Source organism: Triticum aestivum, chromosome 3A (assembly GCF_018294505.1).
Source record: "Triticum aestivum cultivar Chinese Spring chromosome 3A, IWGSC CS RefSeq v2.1, whole genome shotgun sequence".
In the NCBI taxonomy this organism is placed as follows: domain Eukaryota; kingdom Viridiplantae; phylum Streptophyta; class Magnoliopsida; order Poales; family Poaceae; genus Triticum; species Triticum aestivum.
In genome coordinates this window covers 280886182-280909296 of record NC_057800.1, presented here as the reverse complement: position 1 = coordinate 280909296, position 23115 = coordinate 280886182, and the positions used below count along the sequence as shown (strand labels likewise).

Here is a 23115-nt window from a genome sequence, read left to right as displayed (position 1 = left end):
CTCCGACTTGCCTACTCCCGCGTCCTCCGGGCCGGCAGCGCCCCTTCGCTCAAGCTCGACCCTCCCGTCGTCCGTGCCCTCCAGGCCCGTTTTGCCGGCGAGCTCCTCCTCCTCCAGGAACACTCCTCTCTCCGGGCATCTCGCCCGCAGACCGGCGGCGGCCATCTGCTACCTTCCCTGCTCCGAGGAGATGATCGCCGTCGAGCATGCTCTCGGGCGCGCGCTCGTCACAACGGTGGCTGGATGCCGCTCGGGCATCTCCCCAGAAGAGGTCGCCGACACCCTGCGCGCCCAGTTCGGGCTTGCCGATGGTGACTTCTCGGTGCATCGCCATGCCCCGAAAGATTTCCTCATCCGCTTCCGCTCCCTCACCATTCATGGCCGCGTCGCCGCCACTCCCGTCCGCACCCCTTGGTTCCGTCTGCTTCTCCATCCTTGGGGCAGGACTACGGGCTCGGAGCCGGTGCGCGCCCTGTTCCTCCTCTCCCTGGAGCTATACGGGATCCTTGACCACGCCTGGCATCGCTCCTCCACCGAGTTCGTCCTCTCCTCGTTTTGCAAGGTCGAGAATCTCGCGCCTGACACTAGGAGCATGTCGGACATGTTGACCTTCAGGCTCACGGCCTGGACGACGAACCCCGACGACATCCCGCGCATCGCCAAGCTCCTCATCCCGGACGACGATGCCGTGGCCCTCGACGCCGATCCTGACCGTGCGGAGCGCCTCGCGTTAGGGCTTGCGCGCTTCCCCGTCCGGATCCACATTGCGACGTGCACCGACTACCGCCGTCCCTGCCACCTTCGTCCGGTGATGCGGCGAGCCAAGACCAGGACTCCCCTCCCCTACCTTCACGGTGGCCGGTGCGTGACTTCCCGCCTGCGGGTCCCAGCTCGCAGCAACCATCCCGGCGCCGCGGTGGTCGCCGGCGCCACCGCCGCCGCGCCCATGCACCGCCCCCTGCCGTTCATGGAAAGGCATTCTTGGCCCCCACCCTGGTGCGGTCGCTGACGTCAATCGGGTCCCTGCCTTGCTGGGATTGGGTGCCCCTTCCCCTTTCGACAGTGCGGGCCCTGACGCTGCTGTCATCCCTCCTGCCGCTGACCGTCAGGCGGAGCCTACGCTGCTGCTTCGGGCTGAAGGTGAACGCGAAGACCTGTCCATTTCAAATTCCGACGACGTGGCCTCCCCCCGTCCACAACCCAGCCCCAGCCCTGTCGACGCGTGCCCCGACCCGCGCGACACTTCTTTGGTCCCACCTTCTGAGGAGACCAACCAGGATTGCTCGGGCTCCCCCGCCCAACGGGCAGATGACAGCCCCTCCCCAGCGGCTTCAGATGACCTCACGTCGCAGCAGACAGCCTCGGATCCCGAAGCCTCGAATCCCCCGCCCTCCCCACAATCTGCTGTCGGCGCTAGCTGCCAAGCACCTGGCCCCGCTCTGCTGGCCACCAACCTGCGCGCTGACATCCGAAATGTCGACATCCACGACCGGGCCATGCAGTCCCCGCTCGGCGCCCGCGGCGGTGGGTCCAGCCCTGCCGGGGACATGCAGGCTGCCCCATTGGCCCCTGCTCAGGACGCCCACCTGGCTGTGGACTGCGACGTCGGCATGCAGCCCAACCAGCGCGCATTGGACCATGCAGCCCCTCTGGCTTCGTTTTTGGACGTGATTTCCGTCCACCCCCAGCATGTGCTCCCCACCCCGCCTCCACGCCGACGCAGGAACGTGGTTCTGCCAAATTTCACTCCTAGGCGCAGCTTCAGGATTGCAAAGGCCGACCGCGGACTGGACTCGGAAATGAAGGCTAAACGAGTGCTACTCAGACGCCTCGGGCTCATTGAGAGTGACGCCGCCCCCATCTCCAGCGACATGCTGAGCAGATATGCCCGCATCTTCGAGCGACCACTCGCTTAGGACATGATAGAAGCCTTTGCAGATTTATATGGATGGCAAGTACCGAGCTTCTCCAACCTTGATGCCTGCCCCGAGCGGGCTTAGCCGCGCCTGGTTGAGGCGTAGACACTCGCTGCCTTGTCTGCAACGCCCCCCCCCACCCTTCCCATGGATTGTAACCTCAAGATAGTTTTTTGGAACGTGCGGGGTTTAAACTCCGGTGCTAAACGCTCGGCTGTGCGCAGTGTGATCTCCACCGCATCCCCTTCCATTGTCTGTCTCGAAGAGACGAAATTGGCTCATATCTCGGTCTCCATCGTACTCGACACTCTTGGCCCACAGTTTGAGGACTACTACTTCCTGCCGGCAACCGGCACCCGCGGCGGCATTCTCCTTGCCTGGCGGCGATCGGAGACCTCCCTTTCCAACCCGTTGATAGGCGAGCATCACATTACGGCGCTGGTCACCCCCCGAACAGCACCAACCACTGGTGGTTAACCGGTGTGTATGGCCCATAGGACGACCAAGCAAAGCTCGACCTTCTCGTCGATCTACAGGACGTGCGCGCTTCCCGCATCGGTCCTTGGCTCATCGGAGGAGACTTCAACATGATCACCTCCATGGCGGATAAAAATAACTCGAACCTTAACCATCGTGTCATGAGCAGGTTCAGGCGGTTCATCGTTGATGAGGAGCTACTCCATGGTCGCCGCTACATGTGGTCGAGCGAGCGCGACTCTCCTACCCTTGTGCACAATGACCGTGTTCTTTGCACCTCCGGTTGGGAAATTGAGCACCCAAGCTGTCTGCTGCACTGCCTCACTTCTGCCGCATCCGATCACCGCCCCTTGGTCATCGACTGCGCTGCGCGCCCGCTCGGGGTTAGGCGGTTCCACTTCGAACGCTTGTGGCTGAAAATGGAGGGTTTCCAGGGTGCCGTCCAAGAGGGATGGAATGATGTGCCATCAGAACCCGACCCCTTCCGGCGCCTCGCCTCCCGCCTCAAGAGCACCGCTAGGCACCTCCAACGCTGGAGTGCCCGTACCATTGGAAACGTGTCCCTCCAGCTCATGGTGGCACGTGAGATCATTGCGCGTCTTGACGCAACCCAGGACCTACGACCTCTATTCGCCGGCGAAGCCTGGCTAAGGTGCAGGCTCAAGGCTTCCTACCTCGGACTTGCCTCCCTCGAACGAACGATTGCGCGACAGCGCGTGCGCTTGGCTTGGCTTCGCAGCGACGACGCTTAAGGTGCATGCCTCGCACGGCAAGCAGCGCAACTACATAGCCTCCGTGCGCGTGGGTGACCAGGTGGTCTCGGACCATGAGGGCATGGCTGAAGCAGCCTACAATCACTTCACCAACATCCTTGGCACCGACGCTCGGCGCGACTTCACCCTGGATCTGACCAACCTGCAGGTCAATTCCTTTGACCTCGTGGATTTGGAGGCCCCATTCTCCGATGACGAAATATGGCGAGCCGTGAAATGCCTACCGTCTGGGAAGGCGCCAGGCCCTGACGGCTTCACCCCTGAGTTCTTACGTGCCTGTTGGGACATCATCAAGCAGGATATTTGCGACGCTTTTGGCAAGTTCTACACCATGAACGGGCGCGGCTTCCAAAAGCTCAACGAGGCCCTCCTCACACTGCTACCCAAGAGGCCCGATGCGGCCTCTTTCTCGGACTACCGGCCCATCAGTCTCATCCACCTGATTTCCAAGCTTTTCGCCAAAGTTCTCGCCTTGCGTCTCGCTCCAAGGCTAAGCTCGATGATCTCCATGAACGAAAGCGCGTTCATCGCTGGACTGTGCATCCACGACAACTTTCTCCTTGTTCAGCAAACTGCGTGCCTTCTTCATAACCTCAAGACCCCTCGCATGCTTCTCAAGCTGGACATTGCTCGGGCCTTCGACTGCGTTTCATGGCCTTTCCTGCTGCAGGTCCTGCAACACCTCGGCTTCGGCCATTGTTGGTGAGACTGGATCTCGATCCTTCTCTCCATCGCATCCACACGGGTCATGATCAATGGCCACCCTGGCCCACCTATCGACCATGCTTGCGGCCTCAGATAGGGCGACCCTATCTCCCCCATGCTGTTCACCATTGTCATCGACGTCCTGAACTTGCTCCTCCTCCGTGCGGTCGACATCGGCCTCCTCCAGTGGCTCATGACGCGCCACGCGGCCTCGAGCATTTCACTCTATGCGGACGACGTCGTCATTTTCTGCCACCCCGACAGCCACGATATTGCCACCGTGCGCGAGCTTCTTCGGGTGTTTGGGGTGGCCTCGGGGCTCCGCACCAACTTCGACAAATGCTCCGCAACGCCAATCCAGTGCAGCAATGACCACATTGACACAATCAAGTCTGAGATGCAATGCCCGATCAAGCACTTCCCTATACAATACCTTGGGCTACCGCTCTCCATCCGCAAGCCACCTACCTCGAGCCTTCTTCCGATGGTCCACAAGCTCGAGAAGAAGCTTTCCACTTGGCGCGCTTCTCTTCTTTTGAAGGGTGATCGGCTTGCCTTGGTCCGCCACGTCCTATGTGCGATCCCAACACACTTCCTCATCGCCATTGCATTCAACAAATCGATCCTCAAGCGGGTCAATCTGATCATCCGGAGCTTCCTTTGGGCCGGAAGCAAAGACGCAAGCGGCGGAAATGCCTCGTCAACTGGCAGAAGGTTTCCAGACCCATCTCCCTCGGTAGGCTGGGCATCCGCGATCTATACCGCGCCGGAATCGCTCTGCGTACGAGATGGCTTTGGCTGCAACGCACGGACCCCTCGAGATCTTGGAGCCACCTTCACAACCCGCACGACACTGACGTCACCGCCATCTTCAGGGCGTCCACCACCTGGCACCTAGGCAACGGAGCCAGCTGCAAATTCTGGAGCGACCAGTAGATAGCCGAGAGATCTGTGGCTGAGATCGCCCCCCTCGTGCACTCGCTAGTACCTCGACGCCAACGAAAATCTCACACCGTCAGCGAGGCCATGCACCTCAGGTCCTGGGTACAAGACATCAGGGGAGCACTGGGCCCCGCGGCCTTGCTTCAGTACGTCGACCTTTGGCGACAAGTCAGGCATGTTGAGCTCTCGGCCACCCCCGACACCCTTAACTGGAGATGGACGGCCTCTGGCCTCTACTCTGCCAGGTCTTGCTACCAGGCCCTTTTCTACGGATCCTGCGGTGATGGCCACTGGAAACTCACGTGGAAGCCATGGGCACCTCTTCACATCAAGTTCTTCATGTGGCTTGCGATGCAAGAGCGCTGCTGGACGACGGAACGCCTAGCCTGACACGGCCTCTCCGACGACAACATGTGTGCCATATGCGACCAAGAGCCCGAGACCATGCAGCACCTCCTTGCGGGCTGCTCCTTCTCCAGGCTGATATGGCATGAGGTTCTCGGCTGGGTGAGAGCTCCTACTAGCCTTCCTGATGGCAACACCCCTTCCAGACTTGGTGGGCAACCTCAACAGAACAAGCGTCGACCTCCACTCGCAAAGGACTCGCTTCCATCATCATCCTCACTGCTTGGTGGATTTGGAAACGCCGCAATGGGTGTGTCTTCGATCACGATAGGCCATCCTTCTCCCGTCTCACCACAGCCATCAAAGATGAGGCGCGCCTATGGGCCAAGGCCGGCGCCACAGGGATTAGCAACATCATACCTGAGAGTTAGCCTTTTGCGTGTTTGGGGGATGAGCAGCCCCTTGTTCTGTCTGCTCCACCGCCCGCGATCATGCCTCTAGTGTACATGACTTGCGCGTGGTTGTAATCCCTTGCTGTAACTCTTCTCCTATCAATGCAAAGATACGCAGCTTGCGTATTCGCGAAAAAAAAAGAATTGCTGGCTTTGAAGCCCACATTGCTGCATGACTGATGTATAAATATTCGAGTCATATGTGGGAAATTTGCTGTTTCTGAGCCTGGCAAGTTGGGGTTGTGTTCCTGAAGGATCAATCTGTCAAAACTATGCTCATGATTATCACGCCTTGTGAAATTACATGGCTGGCACGCCTGTCTCTAGTCCTGTTAGGAAGGTTGGCACAGCCAGACTTAATGGTTAGGTTGATAGTTCTGCTAGTTAGCTGGAAGGTAGTGTCTTACCGCATACTGTTTTGAAACCACTGCCTGCATTACATGAAGTTCAGTTTAGAACTGCACACTGTTAACTGCCTGCATTACATGAAAGTTTAGTTTATAACTGCACACTGTTAACCTGGATGGTGGAATATCTCTTCAGTTTGAAGAAGTAAGCTGGATGGATTGAATGGACACAAAATAGCACCCACTCTTTTAGGAGATTACTCTATTCGTTTTAAATAGATTCGCGATGTGATTTTTTTTATAATCTTGAGCTGGTGCACACATAAATCTGTTGTATCTTGGATGCAAATTAGAGGATGCATTTTTTGCCATATTAAATGGTATTCACATCAGTTTGCTTTGAATGCCAAGTATATTAAGCTGAAACCTCAGCAATTTGATCTATTATGATGCAAACAATTAAATATTACTTAGTCAGAAAATCAGAAAAATATTGTGTCTGCTGTTTTTTTTTGTTGCATCAAATGCCCTTTTGAACTGTCAAATTTCTCGTCTTGAATTTCAAGGAACACCTACTGTACTACATAGGCATGTATGTGGCATTGTCGATATGATTATATCAACTTTTGATTATGGCATCTAGTGCAAAGGTCTGACCTTACTCCTGTGCTTGGGTGACCCATGTACAGTATATGCGTGAGGTCCTCATGTTGAGGCCTTGTTTGTTATTTGTGGTTCGGTTCATATTTCGCACTTAGGGCACTTTGTCTAATATTGCTAATCTGTTAAAGCCTTGTAGGACTTCTGACTTGTTCAACGATAAGCGCTTTATCAATACATGCATGCTGTTGCCAAGTGATTATATACAGTTTTACAACAGTTGTTATTTATTTGATAGGGGTATGGGCCCCAATCGATCGAAGAAAAACAGAAACTTTACATGCTATTAAGGAGCCTGAATTTTAATGGCGAATCAGCATCTGCACCTATATCTGAGCCATACACACCGACAACCCAGAGCTTCAGTGGTGGCCCCCCCATAAATGGATTCTACTCACCCGAACTTAGAGGTGAATACGGAGCTGGCCTTTTGGATCTTCATGCAATGGATGACAGTGAGCTTCTTTCTGAGGTATTACTCTAGTTAGTATAAGCAAAATAACTTTCTATGCCCACATGTTATTATCGGCATCTGCTCATTGTGCATGCCTGCTCCTTTTAGAAACTAGGGTGATGTTGCATGTGACAAAGGGATTCAAACACATGTGATGTCCAAATCTTGATTTCTGCTCTTCAAAATAACTTCTTCGTGGTCTAATCCAGCTATGGTCTCTTTGTTGTCAGAATGTAGCATCAGAACCATTTGAAGCTTCACCCTTTGTGCCAAAGGAAACTGATGACGATGAGGACGATATAATATCAGGAAGCCAGCAAGGTCTATCAGAAAATTATGGTGGTGCAATCACAAGCGAAAAAGATAGCAATACTAAAGAAAGTAATGTAGCAAAGATTAAAGTTGTGGTGCGTTGATCACTTCCAAGTACTTCTACTATGTCTACAGTTATGCAATGAAGTCACAATTCAGTCTTTTCTTTGTTTCTTATTGTTAGTGAAACTATTATTCAGTTAATACTAGTAACAATGTCAGGTAAGGAAGAGGCCTCTGAACAGAAAGGAAATATCTCGAAAGGAGGATGACGTAATAGATGTACATAATTCTCAATTCTTGACTGTTCATGAACCTAAATTAAAGGTACCATCTTTCATCCATTCATTGGTATTCTTCATTATGTCTGCAATAGTTCAATAGATGAAATTATTTGGTTCTTGTGTTTCATCTTTCTATGGGACTTGTAGATGTCTTGTGATGCAGTAGAGGCAAATGTAGTAAGAGAGACAGTAGAGGCAAATGTAGTAAGAGAGACAATCCATTTACTCCTTCCATGTTTTCCATCATGCCTATTGTAGTCTTGTTTGCAGTATGACATTTATTGCAATACATAAACACTATATATTATTTTAATGCCAATATGATTTAGGCCATGAATTATGATGTGCATCAACAAGTACGTTTACAGCCTATAGATAATCCAACCTATCTTTTTCATGCAACATTTATACGAAGAGTTTAAATCATTTAATGCAAAAGAATCTTTCTTCTGGGCATTTGAATTCCTTTATGTGCTTATCAGCGTCTATCTACATCCTGCAATGGTGCACTATCTTTCCTTTCACAGTTTCACCCCGTCAGTAGTATCTTAGACATAAAAGGGCGTACCCAGTGCTTAAAGCTCCCACACAAGGTGGGGTCTGGAATATTCTATGGGTTTATAAAACATTATATGTACGTAAAATTGTTGCTATGTACAACTGTATGACTGGCAAAAACTACATTCTCACCTATGGGGGTTAATTATACTCCCTCTGTTCCAGAATATAAGGTGTATTAGTTTCTTCAAAAGTCACATGTTTCTATGTTTGACCAAGTTTATAGCAACATATATCAACATCTACAATGCTACATAAATAAATATGAAAATGTATTTCACGGCATATCTAATGATTTCTGTATAAACTTAGAGCCTGTTTGGCAAGCCTCCACTCGAAAAAATGGCCTACGCTCCGCTCCGCTCTGGGAGAGCATGGAGCCAACGCGTTCAGTGCCACTCCGCAGCTACTCCAGCCGCTCCAGGAGCTGAGCTGCGGAGCGGAGGCCTGTTGAACAGGTACTTAAACAAAGTTAGAGAAGTTTGACTTTTTGAAAGAAAAAAAAAATACACCTTATATTTTGGAGCAGAGGAGTATTACATAACAGGATTGCTGGAGATAAACTATTCCATGTATTGCTATTTTCTTGGCAGTGTGTCCTCATTTTGCTGACAAAAAGAAGCATGTCCGTATAAGATGCAACACTGAACTGTCATGCATACTTATCAATAATAAAACTGTCAATCACAAGCCTTTTTAGCTTATCATGTGATTTGGGCTAACACGAAGTCTCCACTGGAAGGTGGATTTGACGGCTTATGTGGACAAACATGAATTCTGCTTTGATGCTGTCCTGGATGAGGCTGTAACTAATGACGAGGTACTACTTTCCTAACCATCATCAATGGCTGTCTCCTTTTCTCTTTTTCAACATGTTATTCTTAGCATATAAGTTGCTGGGTTGTTTGAGCAGGTGTACCGGGAGACTGTGGAGCCCATTATACCAATAATTTTCCAAAGGACCAAAGCAACATGCTTTGCATATGGCCAAACAGGTTAGATAATGCTGGTTCCAGATATTTTAATTGATCCCTAGCATGATGGCTACGCTCCGCTCCCACCCCCTCCCCTCGCCTCCCGCGCCTCTAGCCTAGCCCCTCCACCAACCTCGCCGCCGTAGAGCCCTCGCCGGCGGCCCTCCTCCCCTGCTGTCGCCCTCCCGCGCCTCCGGCTGCCATGTCCTCCGACGGCGCCTGCTCCGAGGATTCCAGCCCCGACGGTCGCCATCGCTGGCACGGGCACGCGGGTGAGTCCTCCGGCTCACGGTCCTTCCGCGACGTCGTGAGAACCCCGCCGACCCCGCGCAGCCCTGCGCCGGCGCCGTCGAGCCCAGCCCCTGCTTCGACGGCCCTTGTGCCCTGCGGCTCGGCCGCGCCGGCCGCTCGCGTCCCTGCTTCTGCCCGCCTCGGCCCCCGCTCGGAGGTTCACCGCGCCACTGGCGGACCAGTGCTGGACGCCGATGGATTCCAGCAGCCGCGTTGCAGGAACCGCCGCCAGGGCGCGTGGCGCCCAGCCGCCCCAACCCCTCCGCGCCGCAGACGCATCCCCTCGCCGGAAGAAGTCGCCGGGCTCTGCTTCGCTGCCTTGACCCGGGACACCGGGTGCGCGGCTGCACCAACCCTGTGCGTTGCCGTCGCTGTCTCATCTCCGGCCACGAGTCCAGTGGCTGCACGACGCTGCTGGCTGGCGACTGCCGCGCTCTGCCCCCGGCCGCCCAGGCCCCGGCACCTGCCGCCCCGCCTCGCTGCACCCCGCCTTCGTCCACGCCCCGGCCGCCCCCCGCCGCGCCGGTACGGGCCACCATCCCCCGCTCCATTGAGATGGAGGAGGCGGAAGAGGTGCTGTCGCGCGGCATGGTGGCCACCGTTACCGGCACCAGGCCTTTCGTCTCCCTGGCCGAGGTGGAGACAACCCTGCACGCCTTGTTCGACCTGCAACCCGACGACTTCATCGTCCACTGCCATGCCCCGGAAGATTTCCTCATCATCTTCTCTTCGCGTCGAACCATGGACTGCATGGCCGGCGACCATCTCATCAACGCCGACAACTTCTCCCTGCTCCTTCGCCCATGGTGCAAGCTCGCCCACGCCACTGCCGGCAGCTTCGCGTACTCTGTACAGCTTGAGCTCCGCGGCATCCCTGCGCAGGCATGGCACCTGTCCACCGCCGAGCACATCCTGGGGGCTGGCTGCTGGATTGAGCGGCTTCATCCGGACACACGCTCCCGCGCTGACCTTGCCACGTTCCGGCTTGATGGGTGCGTGCATGACCCGGCCACCATTCGCCGGGCGGCCATCCTAGAGATCGTGGAGCAAGTCCCCGCCGCCCGCCCTGGCCTGCCTCCAGTCACCCGCACCTTCGAGTACCCCATCTCGGTCCAACTCATCAGGTCTGCCCCCCTCCCCTGCCTAGCTGACGGCATCGCCAACGGCCGCGCCAACGGCCATGCCAACGATGATGCAGGCAACGGCCCTGGGCGTGGCCACCAGCGAAGGCGTGGCCGGAAGCCCCGCCGCACGGCCAACGCACCTGACGGACGCGCGGATGGCATGGCTGTCGACTCGGCCGGCTGGACGCGCCCAAATGGTCGCTCGCGCGCCGACGGCTTGGCGGTTGCCCACGGCTGGCCTGCATCCCGCGCCACCACCGCTTCGCTTGCGCCGCCGTCCGTACACGGGTCTGCGAGATGCATGGCTGCATGGCCCAAAGTGGCTGGGCCCCACCCCCTCGTCGCAGAGCCAAAAGAGGAAAGCGGGGAGGAAAGCAAAAGCGTGCAAGGGTTCTGGCTGCGCTCGCAAAAGCTGTGGCTGCGGTGGATCCGAGGCCGGCCGCGCCACCCGCCCAAGCACTGGTGGTGCCTACCTCGCCAGCTGGCCCCAGCGCATTGGTGCCAATCTGCGTTCCTCCTGCTGCCGGGCCCGCGCTGAGCCTGTCTCGCGTGTCACCATGCGCGCAGGGGGACAACCCAACCAGGGAAGGGCCACCAACGACTGGTCCATGTGCGCTTGGGGATCAAGACGGCCTGTCCTCCACCGGTGAGGTCCTAGATTCCCTTCCCGCGAAGCGCCCAACTGCCCCCGAGGATGATCCGCTGTCGGGGCAAAGCGGGGCTTCGCCCTCGTCAGCTCCTGTTGCTGCCGCGGGCCCGGCTGACCTGCGACCCAGCCCCACTTGCGCACTGCGGGAGAGCGCGCGGGAACCTCGAACCGCCATGCTCCCAACCCCTGCTGCCCCCAACGACAGGCCCGAGCTGGGCCGCGCCCCCTCTTCGGCCCAGTCGCCCCGGCGCATTCTGCAGCGGCCCCAGCCCGTGGCTGGTGGCATTGATGGGCTCACCCCCCCTCCAGGCCCACCATCGTCAACCCACCCAGGCCCTTCGTCGCCCGCTCCAGCCCCTGCACCCCACGCGATCCAGTTCGGCAGCGCCTCACGCTTCGCCTCGCCGCCTGTTACCCTGCGTCGATCTCGCCAGCGCGCCAGCTCCATCAGCTCCTGGACCCTGGGAGACTTCCTCGCCGCCACCACCAAGCAAACCTGTCCAGCCCTTCCCAACCCTGGACGCAAACGGCGACGACAGCCCTTGAACTTCTCGCCGCGGCGTGGTCGCTCTGCCTCCATCGCGAAGGCAAAAACGGCCGCCCCGCCCACCGCTGAGCGCCGTGCGCAGGTCCAGCTCCTTCGTACCTTGGGCATCATCGGCATTGACCAGGTGATCTCTGCTGAAGCCATGAAGGCCTACGAGGGGTTTTTCGCCGCGCCTCTCCCACACACCGTCCTGGAGGCCATCGCCGCGCTAATCGGCCGCGAGCTGCCCTCTGATCCTTCCACAGCGCCTATCACCACGGTGATTGCTGGCAGCCCGATCGCAACATAGCCGCACTGCTGCGTGCCCATCCGTCGACTTCTGTTCAATGGATCACGACCTCCGCATCATCAACTGGAACGTCCGCGGCTTAAACTTTCGCGCAAGGCGCACCGCCATCCGCTCGCTTATTGTAACCTCCAGCGCTTCGATCGCTTGCTTCCAGGAAACTAAGATGGAGTTCATCTACTCGTCGACTGTCCTCGAGACGTTGGGCTCCGAGTTTGATGAGTACGTTTACCTCCCTGCGATCGGCACTCGTGGTGGGATTCTGTTGGCTTGGAAGAGCCGGGCCGTGTCCATCACGAACCCGATGTTCACCACCAACACTCTCTCGGCCCGGGTCGCGACCACCGATGGCTTCAGCGTGCCCTGGTGGCTCACCATTGTCTACGGACCCCAAGGTGACCTGGGAAAGATCGCGTTCCTCCACGAAATCCGCGATGTGCGTGCTACGTGCCCCGGGCCTTGGCTTATCTGCGGCGACTTCAATCTCATCTATCGGGATGAAGACAAGAACAACGGCAACCTCAACCGACGTATGATGGGTCGTTTCCGGCGTGTTCTCAACGACCTCGTGCTCAAGGAGATTTATCTCAACGGCCGGCGCTATACTTGGTCCAATGAGCAGAACCCGCCTACCCTGGGCCTACCCTGGTCCATCTTGATCAGGTGATGTGCTCCGCGGACTGGGAGGAAATGCATGGTGAGTGTCACCTGCGCTGTTTGGCCACGGTCGTCTCTGACCACGCCCCCCTCTTGCTGGACTGCTCGCCCATGCACTCGGTGCATCGACGCTTCCGCTTCGAGGAGTTCTGGACGCGCCTCGCCGGCTTCCAGGAGATTGTCGCCAGCCCATGGAACTCGGTGGAGGACGCTGATCCTTTTCGGTGCTTCATGCGACGCATGCAGGCCACCGCGCGCAAACTCACAAGCTGGAGCGCGCGCTCGGTTGGCAACGTGCGTGACCAGCTCGCGATCTCCCGTGAGCTGCTCCTACGCTTTGACTCTGCGCTGGAACATAGGCTGCTGTCGCCGCATGAGGACTGGTTGCGTCGCCAGCTCAAGCTCTCCTACCTGGGCCTCGTCTCCCTCGAGCGAACCATCGCCCGCCAGCGCGCGCGCATCGCGTCCCTTAAAGATGGTGACGCGAACACTTCGTTCTTCCATCGCCAGTGCTCCTTCCGCAAGCAGAAGAACTGGATCCATTCCCTATCGGTCGATGGCGCTGTCCTCACCGACCCTTGCGACATGGCCGCGGCGACCTTTGCGCACTTTGATGCTCTGATTGGGACTGACGTGCCACGGGACTGCACCATCGACCTTTCGCAGCTCATCGTGCCATCTTGCCTGGATGATCTTGACGCGCCCTTCAGCGAGGACGAGGTCTGGCAGGCCATCAAGCACTTGCCGTCGCGCAAAGCGCCTGGCCCCGACGGATTCACAGCGGAATTCCTCCGTTCTTGCTGGCCCATCATCAAGCAGGACCTCTTGAAGATCTTCGAGCAAGTGTATGCGCTCCGCGGCCGCGGTTTCAGCTGCCTCAACCAGGCGCTTATCACTCTTCTTCCCAAGCGCGCGGATGCAAGCGGCCTTGGGGACTACAGACCCATAAGTTTGATTCATCTTGTCGCCAAGGTCCTCGCCAAGCTGCTGTCACTCCGCCTCGCGCCCAAGCTCAATAGCCTCGTCAGCAAAGTCCAGAATGCCTTCATCCCTGGCCAAAGCCTTCACGACAACTTCACCCTGGTGCGTCAATCCGCGCGGCTTCTGCACCAGCTTGGCGCCCCACGCGTGCTTCTGAAGCTTGACCTGGCGCGCGCCTTCGACTCCATCTCCTGGCCGTTCCTGTTCGATGTTCTGCGATGCCACGGCTTCGGCAATCGCTTCCTCGACTGGATCGCCCTCCTTCTGTCGTCGGCCAGCACTAAAGTCCTCCTCAACGGCCCCCCTGAACCTCCGATCTGGCATAGGTGTGGGCTGCGTCAAGGCGACCCCGTGTCCCCACAGCTCTTCGTCTTGGCTGTTGACACGTTGGGGAGGCTCTTCCACCACGCCATCGAGCTCCGAGTCATGCAACCACTCCATCCCCGCCGCGCCATACCGCCATCTCCCTGTACGCGGATGATGTGATCCTCTTTTGCCACCCCACGCCAGGCGACATCACGGCGGTAAAGGAGATCTTGCGCCTTTTTGGGCGCGCACCGGGGCTCCAGGTCAACTATCAGAAGAGTGCCGCGGCCCTCATCCGAGGCGGCACCGATGAAGCTGCCCTTGTCACCGAGCGCCTGGGGTGCCCCATCGTCGACTTCCCGATCACGTACTTGGGCATCCCTCTCACGCTGCGTCGCCCCACCACCGCCCAGTTGCAGCCCGTCGTCGACAAGGTGGCCAGGCGGCTTCCCTCCTGGAAAGCCTGGCTCATGAACAAGGCTGGCCGGCTGGCCCTTGTCAAGGCCGTCCTGAGCGCTATCCCCATCCACCAGCTCCTCGTGCTTGCGCCGCCAAAAAAGACCCTCAAGCTACTCGAGAAGATCGAGCGAGGTTTCCTTTGGGCTGGCCGCGCCGATGCCAACGGTGGCAACTGCCATGTCAACTGGCGGCGCGTATGTCGCCCTATCCAGCTCGGTGGCCTTGGCGTGCACGACCTCGAGCGCACCGGTCTCGCCCTGCGCACCCGCTGGCTTTGGCTCAACCGCGACGTCGATGAGAGGGCTTGGCACGGCCTCGACCTGCAGTTCTCGCACGAGGAGCGAGCTTTCTTCTTCGCGTCCACCACCATGACGATCGGGAACGGGCTGCGCGCCCTCTTTTGGGAGGACCGTTGGATCAATGGCCGCGCCGTTAGCGAGATCGCGCCTCTCCTCTACGCTTGCATCCCCAAACGACGCCGCAAGTCCAGAACCGTCGCCGACGGCCTCCACGCAAACCAATGGGCTACCGACATACAGGGCACGGTTGGCATCCTGGAGATTGGTGAATACCTCTGCCTCTGGCGCCTGATTGCCCAAACCAATCTCCACGCCGGACCGCCTCCGCTGGAAGTGGACCGAGGATGGCGCGTACTCAGCCAAGTCGGCCTACCTCGCCACCTTTCACGGTTCCGCCCACTGCCAGGCCTGGAGGCTTACCTGGAAGTGCTGGGCGCCACCACGGGTGCGCTTCTTCCACTGGCTTGCGAGCCTCGACCGCTGCTGGACTGCCGACCGCCTAGCGCACCGTAACCTGCCTCACCCACCCTGCTGTCCGCTCTGCGATCAGGCCCCAGAGACACTGCACCACCTTCTCCTCGGATGCCCCTTCGCTCGTCAGGTGTGGCATGAGATCCTCTCGTGGCTGCGCCTCCCGTGTCCGCCACCCAACAACGACGCCTCGCTTCACGACTGGTGGCGCTTGGCTAAACGGAATGCGCCCAAGCCGATGCACAAAGGCCTCGCCTCCGCCACTCTGCTCGTGCCATGGATGATCTGGAAACATCGCAATGGCTGCGTTTTCGAGGGAGACCGCCCTTTGGTCACCTCCCTGATTGCCACGATCAAGGCTGAGGCTGCCCTTTGGGCCAGAGCTGGGGCCCTTGGCCTCCGGGTCATCCTGCCCCAAACCTGGGATGTTCACTAATGCCCTTGTATTTGCCCTACAACTCGCCTCCTAGGAGGATTGTTACAAACCCCCCCCCCCCCTTTTCAATACAATGAAACGCAAATCTTCTGCGTTTTCTCGAAAAAAAAATGCTGGTTCCAAGCTAAAACACTTAAGTTGTAATTTATGTAGACTTTCTGGTAAATCATGTCCTCAGTGTGCTTATGATTTGTTATGTTTTGGTATTTGTTACATGGGGCAAGACCTATAGCCATAGTACCCACACCAATGTACCAAAGGAACCACCATAGGAGGCATGAGTAGCAGGGGAGACTGTTTCTGTAGCCTCGAGTTGAGTCAGAATCCAATTAGTGAAAAGCTTGCAGAGTCAGTTTAGATAAAGAGAGAAAGTGTTCAGATTGTAATCAGTTTAGTTTTGCCTTGTTGGCCAAGTTAGTTTACCTATATAAGAAGGGACTTAAACCTGATGAATAAAGGAAGCCAATTCAAAGCACTTTTTTTTACCTTAGCAGCCTAGAGTACTTAGAATTTGAGTTCTTCCAATTTTGGTATCAGAAACATCTACAAGAGGTCATCGACAGCAGTGATAAGGTAAAATAACTGAGTCAAAGACAATACCAAGCTAGATAGAGAAAAAAAAGGGCAGCACGCTGCATGTAGCTCCCGCTTGCGTAGGGTCCGGGGAAGGGTCACTACCAAGCTAGATAGAAGACTTACTAATTAGCAGTACAAGTAAACATGCCTGACAAATAGACATATAGTCTTCAGTACAATGAACAAACAGAGAACAAAGCTAAACGTTTAGCATGCAACAGAATAAGATAGTTCTCAGCACAGTGTTCACAGCAATCATAAAGAAAGGAAACATGGGAAGTTCTTCGAAACACGTAGGAATTACTGAAAGTAACACAGTGCGAAGAAATAGAGCCCGTTTGTTTGCTCGGATAAGACAATGCGATGTGTTACCCCAGTTCAAGTTGCTGGCACAACTCTACGTCTGGGATGGAGAGACTGAGCCACAACTCTGAGAACACGAAAGTCCTCGTCTTAGTCTACTTGAGCTAATTTCACTTAGAACCCGCCCAACTTGAGGTAATCGCCAGAGACTAGTTCTTCGACAGTCCACACTCTGGATGCTCTTGAACAGACACCTAAGCGTCTAGACGATGCTCAATCCTCAAGAGTAACAAGTCCAAGTTAGGCTTATTAGATCAAATTCTTCAGTCAGAATTCAGTTAGTTAAAATCTTGTAGGCAGGTTAGATTAAGAGAGAAAGAGTCCAGATTGTAATCAGTTTAGTTTTGCCTTGATGGCCAAGTTAGTTCACCTATAAGAAGGGACTTGATCCCGATGAATAAAGGAAGCCAATCAAAGTATTTTCTTTGTCTTAGCCGCCTAGAGTAATTAGAAATTCGAGCTGTTCCAGTCTTAGCCGCATAGATTCTTCCTACAATTCTGTTTATATTGCACTTAAAATTCTCTGGACGTCCGACTCTCAAGTGTTTGGCTCTACATGGCCTATAGACACTTATCATGATTTCATACTTCATGGAAGGAAAAAAGACGGAAAGTTTAGTATTTAAAATTGATTGTAACATGGCAGCTTGATAGTTCAATATGTGATCCTTGATCTTAGAAGCATTATTAAAAAGGTGCTTAAAATTAATACAGCCTGAACTTTCTATCTTTATGGTATCTGAAGGTGCTATATATGCTTGATGCTGTCCTTCATTCATCTTTTTGATCTGTATGCTATGTTGTAGATGGCACTGGGCTCATGAATTACGAATCATTCCTGTACACCTACTCCTAGTTTGATTTGCCAGTCTCGCTTTGCAGCATTGCTAATCCTCCATGTGCAGGTAGTGGTAAGACATATACAATGCAACCCCTACCTCTAAGGGCTGCACAGGATATGGTTCATCTTTTGCATCAACCTGTGTACCTGAGTCAAAATTTCAAGTTGTGGCTTAGCTACTTTGAGATATATGGCGGGAAGCTTTATGACCTTTTGAGCGAAAGGAGGTTGATCGCCGCACTCCATTTTTATACTATCTAATTTGGCATAGTAAACTTATTGCCTTTGTGTGTTGTCAATGTGATGTTGAAATTAATTGTATGTATATTATCTGTGGATAGTATGCAGCTATAATGCATTTAATTTGCCCATTTTTCTGTGCATGTATATATGTGCACCCATGTTCCTGTTGTCACATTGCTAAGACTATCTTAGGAGTGCTGGAAAAACTTCTGTTCTTGCATACAAGCATGGGCATACACACATATATGTATGAACTGATGGTTACCTATTGGCCACTGGTTAACAATGATCATGCAAGTAGTTTTGGGCTTAATGGAACGAGGTTTTTGCTGATCATAGGAAATACTGCCACTTTTTATTAGGGGGAACTTAATGCAGGTGATGACTCTTACTAAATGCTACCTCCAATCCAAAACGCAAGTCTTTTTAGGAATTTACAAGTGAAATATTTTCAAGTTTGATCTTTTATATTGATATTACTAGATTTACCATGAAATATAAGTTTGTAATGTACAGGGAACAGGTTTGCACAGAAACTTGTGCCATGTCAAACTTGATATTACCATCTTGAAAATTGTGCCGTGTCCTAAAAGACTTGCATTTTGGATTGGAGGAAGTACGGTGATTAGCTACAGCTGTTTAAATTCAGCATTGAAATGAAACTTTGCTTTTGACATACACTTCAGTAACTTGCCTTTTGTGACTTGTTTTTGTATGCTTAATGGGACTTCTTCTACCTTTTACTTGGTTCTGTGGTTGAATTTGAGCTGCATTTTTTCTATGTTTTTCTAGGCCACTCTGCATTAGGGAAGATGGAAAGAAACAGGTCTGCATTGTCGGCTTACAGGAATTTGAGGTTTCTGATGTCCGGATTGTCAAAGAATACATTGAGAGAGGAAATGCCTCGAGAAGCACAGGATCAACTGGGGCCAACGAAGAGTCATCACGATCTCACGCCATTCTGCAATTAGCTGTGAAGAAGCATATCCCAGTGACAGAGACCAGAAGACAGAGAGATCGTGAGGCTAATGAAGCTAAAAATACAAAGCTTGTGGGAAAATTGTCATTTATAGACCTTGCTGGAAGCGAGCGTGGTGCTGATACAACAGATAATGACAAGCAGACAAGGTACTTATTTTCATCCGATAGATACTGACTTCTGTCTTTCTGGCATGCTCCAGCTGTATCTTTTTCCATTTACTTGCAATGTTTCCATAAATACCAACATATTACAGTCCTCTGCCTTCTAACTTTCTACTTGTGCCAGAATTGAGGGTGCAGAAATAAACAAGAGCCTTTTGGCTCTCAAGGAATGCATTCGGGCACTGGATAATGATCAGATACATATTCCTTTCAGAGGAAGCAAGCTAACCGAGGTGCTTCGTGATTCGTTTGTTGGTAACTCTCGAACAGTAATGATTTCTTGCATCTCACCGGGTTCAGGTTCATGTGAACACACGCTAAATACCTTAAGATATGCTGACAGGTGATATTCCCTTTAAATGACATTAAATTTACATGTTGTGTTTGATAATTTGGATGTACATTGAGTTATCAGGTTTTAACGATATAGCTGCTCAACAAGCAGGGTTAAGAGCCTCTCGAAAAGTGGCAACTCAAAAAAAGAGCAGTTCAGTGGGCAGTTTGTGTCCTCCAGCAAGGAATCTACCCATACATCATATCCATTATCAGGTGAAGCTGAAGAAACTGTGGACCAGATTGAAGAGAACAGACATATTGATGCTTCAAGGAGTGTTGTTGAAATCTATATGAGTTCTTCAGTGGATCCTGATAGGAACTCATTTAGTATGATTCCAAGTTATCCTCATAGAGGAAGGGAAGAAACTAGTTCAACATCTAGTTTGAATGATAGGGGGAGAATTGATTTCAAATCTAACCCGACTGGTTATAGTAGTAAAGCACAGTCACTTCAGAATTCAGTTAATTCACAAGAAGAAGATAAAGTTACAAAAGGCTCACCTCCTCGGAGAAAAGCTAATAGGGAGGACAAATCTGAAAGGCAGAACAACTACGTGAAAAAGGAAAATGGGGCAGATGTAAATCGGATTGTTCACAAACAGCAACTGAAACAGCAGCAGCAAAGACCACTGTCTACTTCGGCATCACAGGTTTCCTCGAGACAATCTGAAAAGGAAAGTTCGTGTGATGAGGAAATAAATGCAATACTTGAGGTAAAATAATACCTTCTTAGTCAAAATTGTTTAATTTTACGGAAGTGGAGCTGATACCAACGTTTATTTTTGTTAGGAAGAGGAGGCATTGATAGCAGCTCACAGAAAGGAAATTGAAAATACTATGGAAATAGTGCGGGAAGTAAGCTACATTTACTCAATTTACATCATAAATGTCTTTGTGTTTTCTGATATTCTTGCTATCTGATCTTGCGTGCATGATGTGTCTTCTTACCTGTTGTTGAGCGTTGCGTTGCTTGTGGTGTAAACATGCCATTATGGTGGCTTCAAAGTCCTGGAATCTCTGCTGAAGCTCCATTTCCTTCCTTGCGCACCCGCCTTCATCTCCATGCTTGATCATGCTCCAATGCTCATCACTCTTGTCCATGAATAATAAGCAATACAAACATATCTAATTTAGGCAGCATCTTATTCACCTGATAATTTAATTAGTGTGCGGGAGCTCTAGCGATTGGTCCTTGTTTCTCTAGAACCTAACATGTGTAGTGTGGTAGGGGTTGTGGGTGTAACAATGGTAAGGATGTCCTCGTCAATTTAACTGAGTTCTTGTAAAAGCAAACCTAATATTTGCAGCTTACTTCCCATCTCTTTGTTATGCAACAGTTGTGAAACCGTCCGACTATAATTGTTCCATTTGGTACACGCTGTTACACTCTTATCATACCATTACTTACTATATATCTAGTCTTATTTAACCAAACACCAACTTGTAATGCAACCACTGAAGTTACAAATTATGTACCTTCAAACATTTTTTTTACTGATTTCAGATGACCACTGCTTAACAGTTAACACTAGTCACAGTTTTGCAGTTATTTCAGCACTACATGATTGCTTAACACCACTTGCCGTTGTGTTGCAGGAGATGAACCTATTAGCAGATGTTGACCAACCAGGTAGCCTTATTGACAATTATGTGGCACAACTGAATTTTCTCCTGTCACGGAAGGCGTCCGGCTTGGTCAGTCTCCAGGCACGCTTAGCAAGGTTTCAACAGCGCCTCAAAGAAGAGGAGATCCTTAGCCGTAAGAAACCATCAAGATAGTTTAACCGATTTTTTTTAAAACCATTTGGCTTGTCATGAATTGCAAGGAGCCGTGAGCGGGAGGTATGTTTTATTCTGATCTCCCATGTGATCACATTTCACTTAAGAGCTTGAAGAACTGAGTCTAAAAACCTGGGAAATGAGAACCTGGAATGGAGTACAATGGAGTCGTGCAGGCGCTTGGTTTTGAGGTTTTCCCTGCAGTTTGCTCATTTTTTCTCTTTTCTTCAAAGGGTTGTTTCATTCTTTTTTTTCCCGGTGGTGGCATGATTTGTCATTCTTGCCACATTCTTTTTGTATGAATATAGTGTAACTGGTGTTTGAAGATGAGGAAATTATACTTGTACCTTGGCAACATAGAAACTGTTGTTGTATTGTGTGTATCAAGAAAGGCAACATTGCAGTAAGATCTTCAGGAATATTTAAGTGGCAAGAATCTGGGACATGGTTCGTCATTTGGACGGTGTATTTAGCTTGAGCATTCAACTGGCTAGTATGATTTTCTAGCTGAGTAGATTTAATTACACTGCATGTAGATTCTCAAAACCGATTCAGTACTATAGATTTAAAGTTTTGTTACGGAAGAAATGTTTGTTAAGGAATTTGTCGAGTGTTACTCCCTCTGTAACTTAATGTCAGACGTTTTTGTGTTTTCCGGTAGCTGTCAAAACAGTGTGAATAGTCATTTCTAACCTCGCCCATTTGAATTTCAAATTTGACGCGACCTGCCCCTTGTCCGGCATTTGCACCTCGGTACAACTGCACCTCGTCCTGTCCTGCACCAGTGTGTCCTCGCTCCATCTCCCATGCTGTGCCCTGCACTTAGCACGCCGCCTTGCAGCAGCGTGTTGCCCACTGCCTTGGCGTGCCCAGCACTAGCACACCCGCGCCTAGGCGCCCAGGTGGAGGCCACCGCGCCCAGGCTCTTCATTGTCGTGCCATGCTTGCCCCAGGTTCATCTCCTTGCCCTATTTGCAGGTGATGATGCGCAATTTCACATGCAGTACTGCATTTAAACTGGAATATCCATAGTTTTCTTTGAGTAATCATATGGTAGGAGTAGTAAATTTAAAACTGCAATATGGAGATACTCCTGATTTACATACGGGATAGGATATGAGTAAATTACTCCTATTGGACGCAATATGAATCCCTCCTTAGTAAATCCAACATGTAAACTACAATAGGAGTAAAACAGTATCTGCAACATGATATGCACAGTATGGAGTAATCATAATTTTTATAGTAAATTTACAATATGATTCCCTCCTTAGTAAATTTTCAATGTGGGATATTTTGATTTACATGTGGGATATGACAAATTCCAATAAATTGAGTACTCCTACTTATTTACATGTGGAATATTGTGAGTAATTCTCTAATGTCAAGTTTTCCAATGTAAAAATAGAAACTGCAATTGTCAGATTAGTGAAACATAAATTGAGTACTCCTATTGATATGCACAACATGACCAATATTCACATATGTTTGCCAACAAACAAAACAGTTTGCAGAAATCAATGTTCACATATGCAGATACGATACCGGGTCAGTGAATTGGTAGGATGTGCCATATGCAAAAGTACAAGGAAAAATGGAAAACGAAATAGGGCAAAATAAAATTTGAATACAATAAAACCAACGTGAAAAGAAGTAGAAGCTTCCTAAAACTAGTTAAGTCATAAAAAATTGGGCGCCCCTATGTCTCGCTGTAAGCGAGACAGAGGGCAAGCCTCGCGGGGAAGGTCCAGATAGGTCGGCCCAGCTGCGCGGGAGGCTACAACCTCCTTTTTATGTTTTCTGTTTTGCTTTATTTTGGTAATTTCATTTATACTTTAAAGTATTCTAAATATATACTGCAAAAAGGATCTATAAATAAATTTGAAATTTTTTTACCAAGCATTTGAAAAATGTTAAATGTGTATAGAAAAATGTTTATCACGCATGCGAAAAATGTATTAAAAAATTGATCATGTATTTGAAAAATGTTAATCAAGCATTTGAAAAACACCTGAAGTATTTGAAAAATGTCAATCAAGCATTTGAAAGACACCTGAACAAATATTTGAAAAAATATTAATCAAGCATTTGAAAAATGTTAAATATGCAGAGAAAAAATGTTGACAATG

At 51.6% G+C, this 23115-nt stretch overlaps 1 protein-coding gene across 2 annotated transcripts in view; it reads left to right on the top strand.

Annotated features, from left to right (window-relative positions):
* The window catches only part of LOC123061178 (kinesin-like protein KIN-13A), a 43592-nt gene extending 22151 nt beyond the window's left edge, over positions 1-21441 (top strand). For both annotated transcript variants that reach the window (XM_044484127.1, XM_044484126.1), the window contains 11 exons: positions 6856-7089; positions 7302-7478; positions 7606-7710; positions 8968-9045; positions 9139-9220; positions 17550-17712; positions 18521-18856; positions 18996-19214; positions 19317-19920; positions 19997-20062; positions 20804-21441. In XM_044484127.1, the coding sequence (XP_044340062.1) occupies positions 6856-7089; positions 7302-7478; positions 7606-7710; positions 8968-9045; positions 9139-9220; positions 17550-17712; positions 18521-18856; positions 18996-19214; positions 19317-19920; positions 19997-20062; positions 20804-20986 (2247 nt within the window). In that variant the 3' untranslated portion in view covers positions 20987-21441. The remainder of the gene's footprint in view (positions 1-6855; positions 7090-7301; positions 7479-7605; positions 7711-8967; positions 9046-9138; positions 9221-17549; positions 17713-18520; positions 18857-18995; positions 19215-19316; positions 19921-19996; positions 20063-20803) is intronic.
* The last annotated feature ends 1674 nt before the right edge of the window (positions 21442-23115 follow it).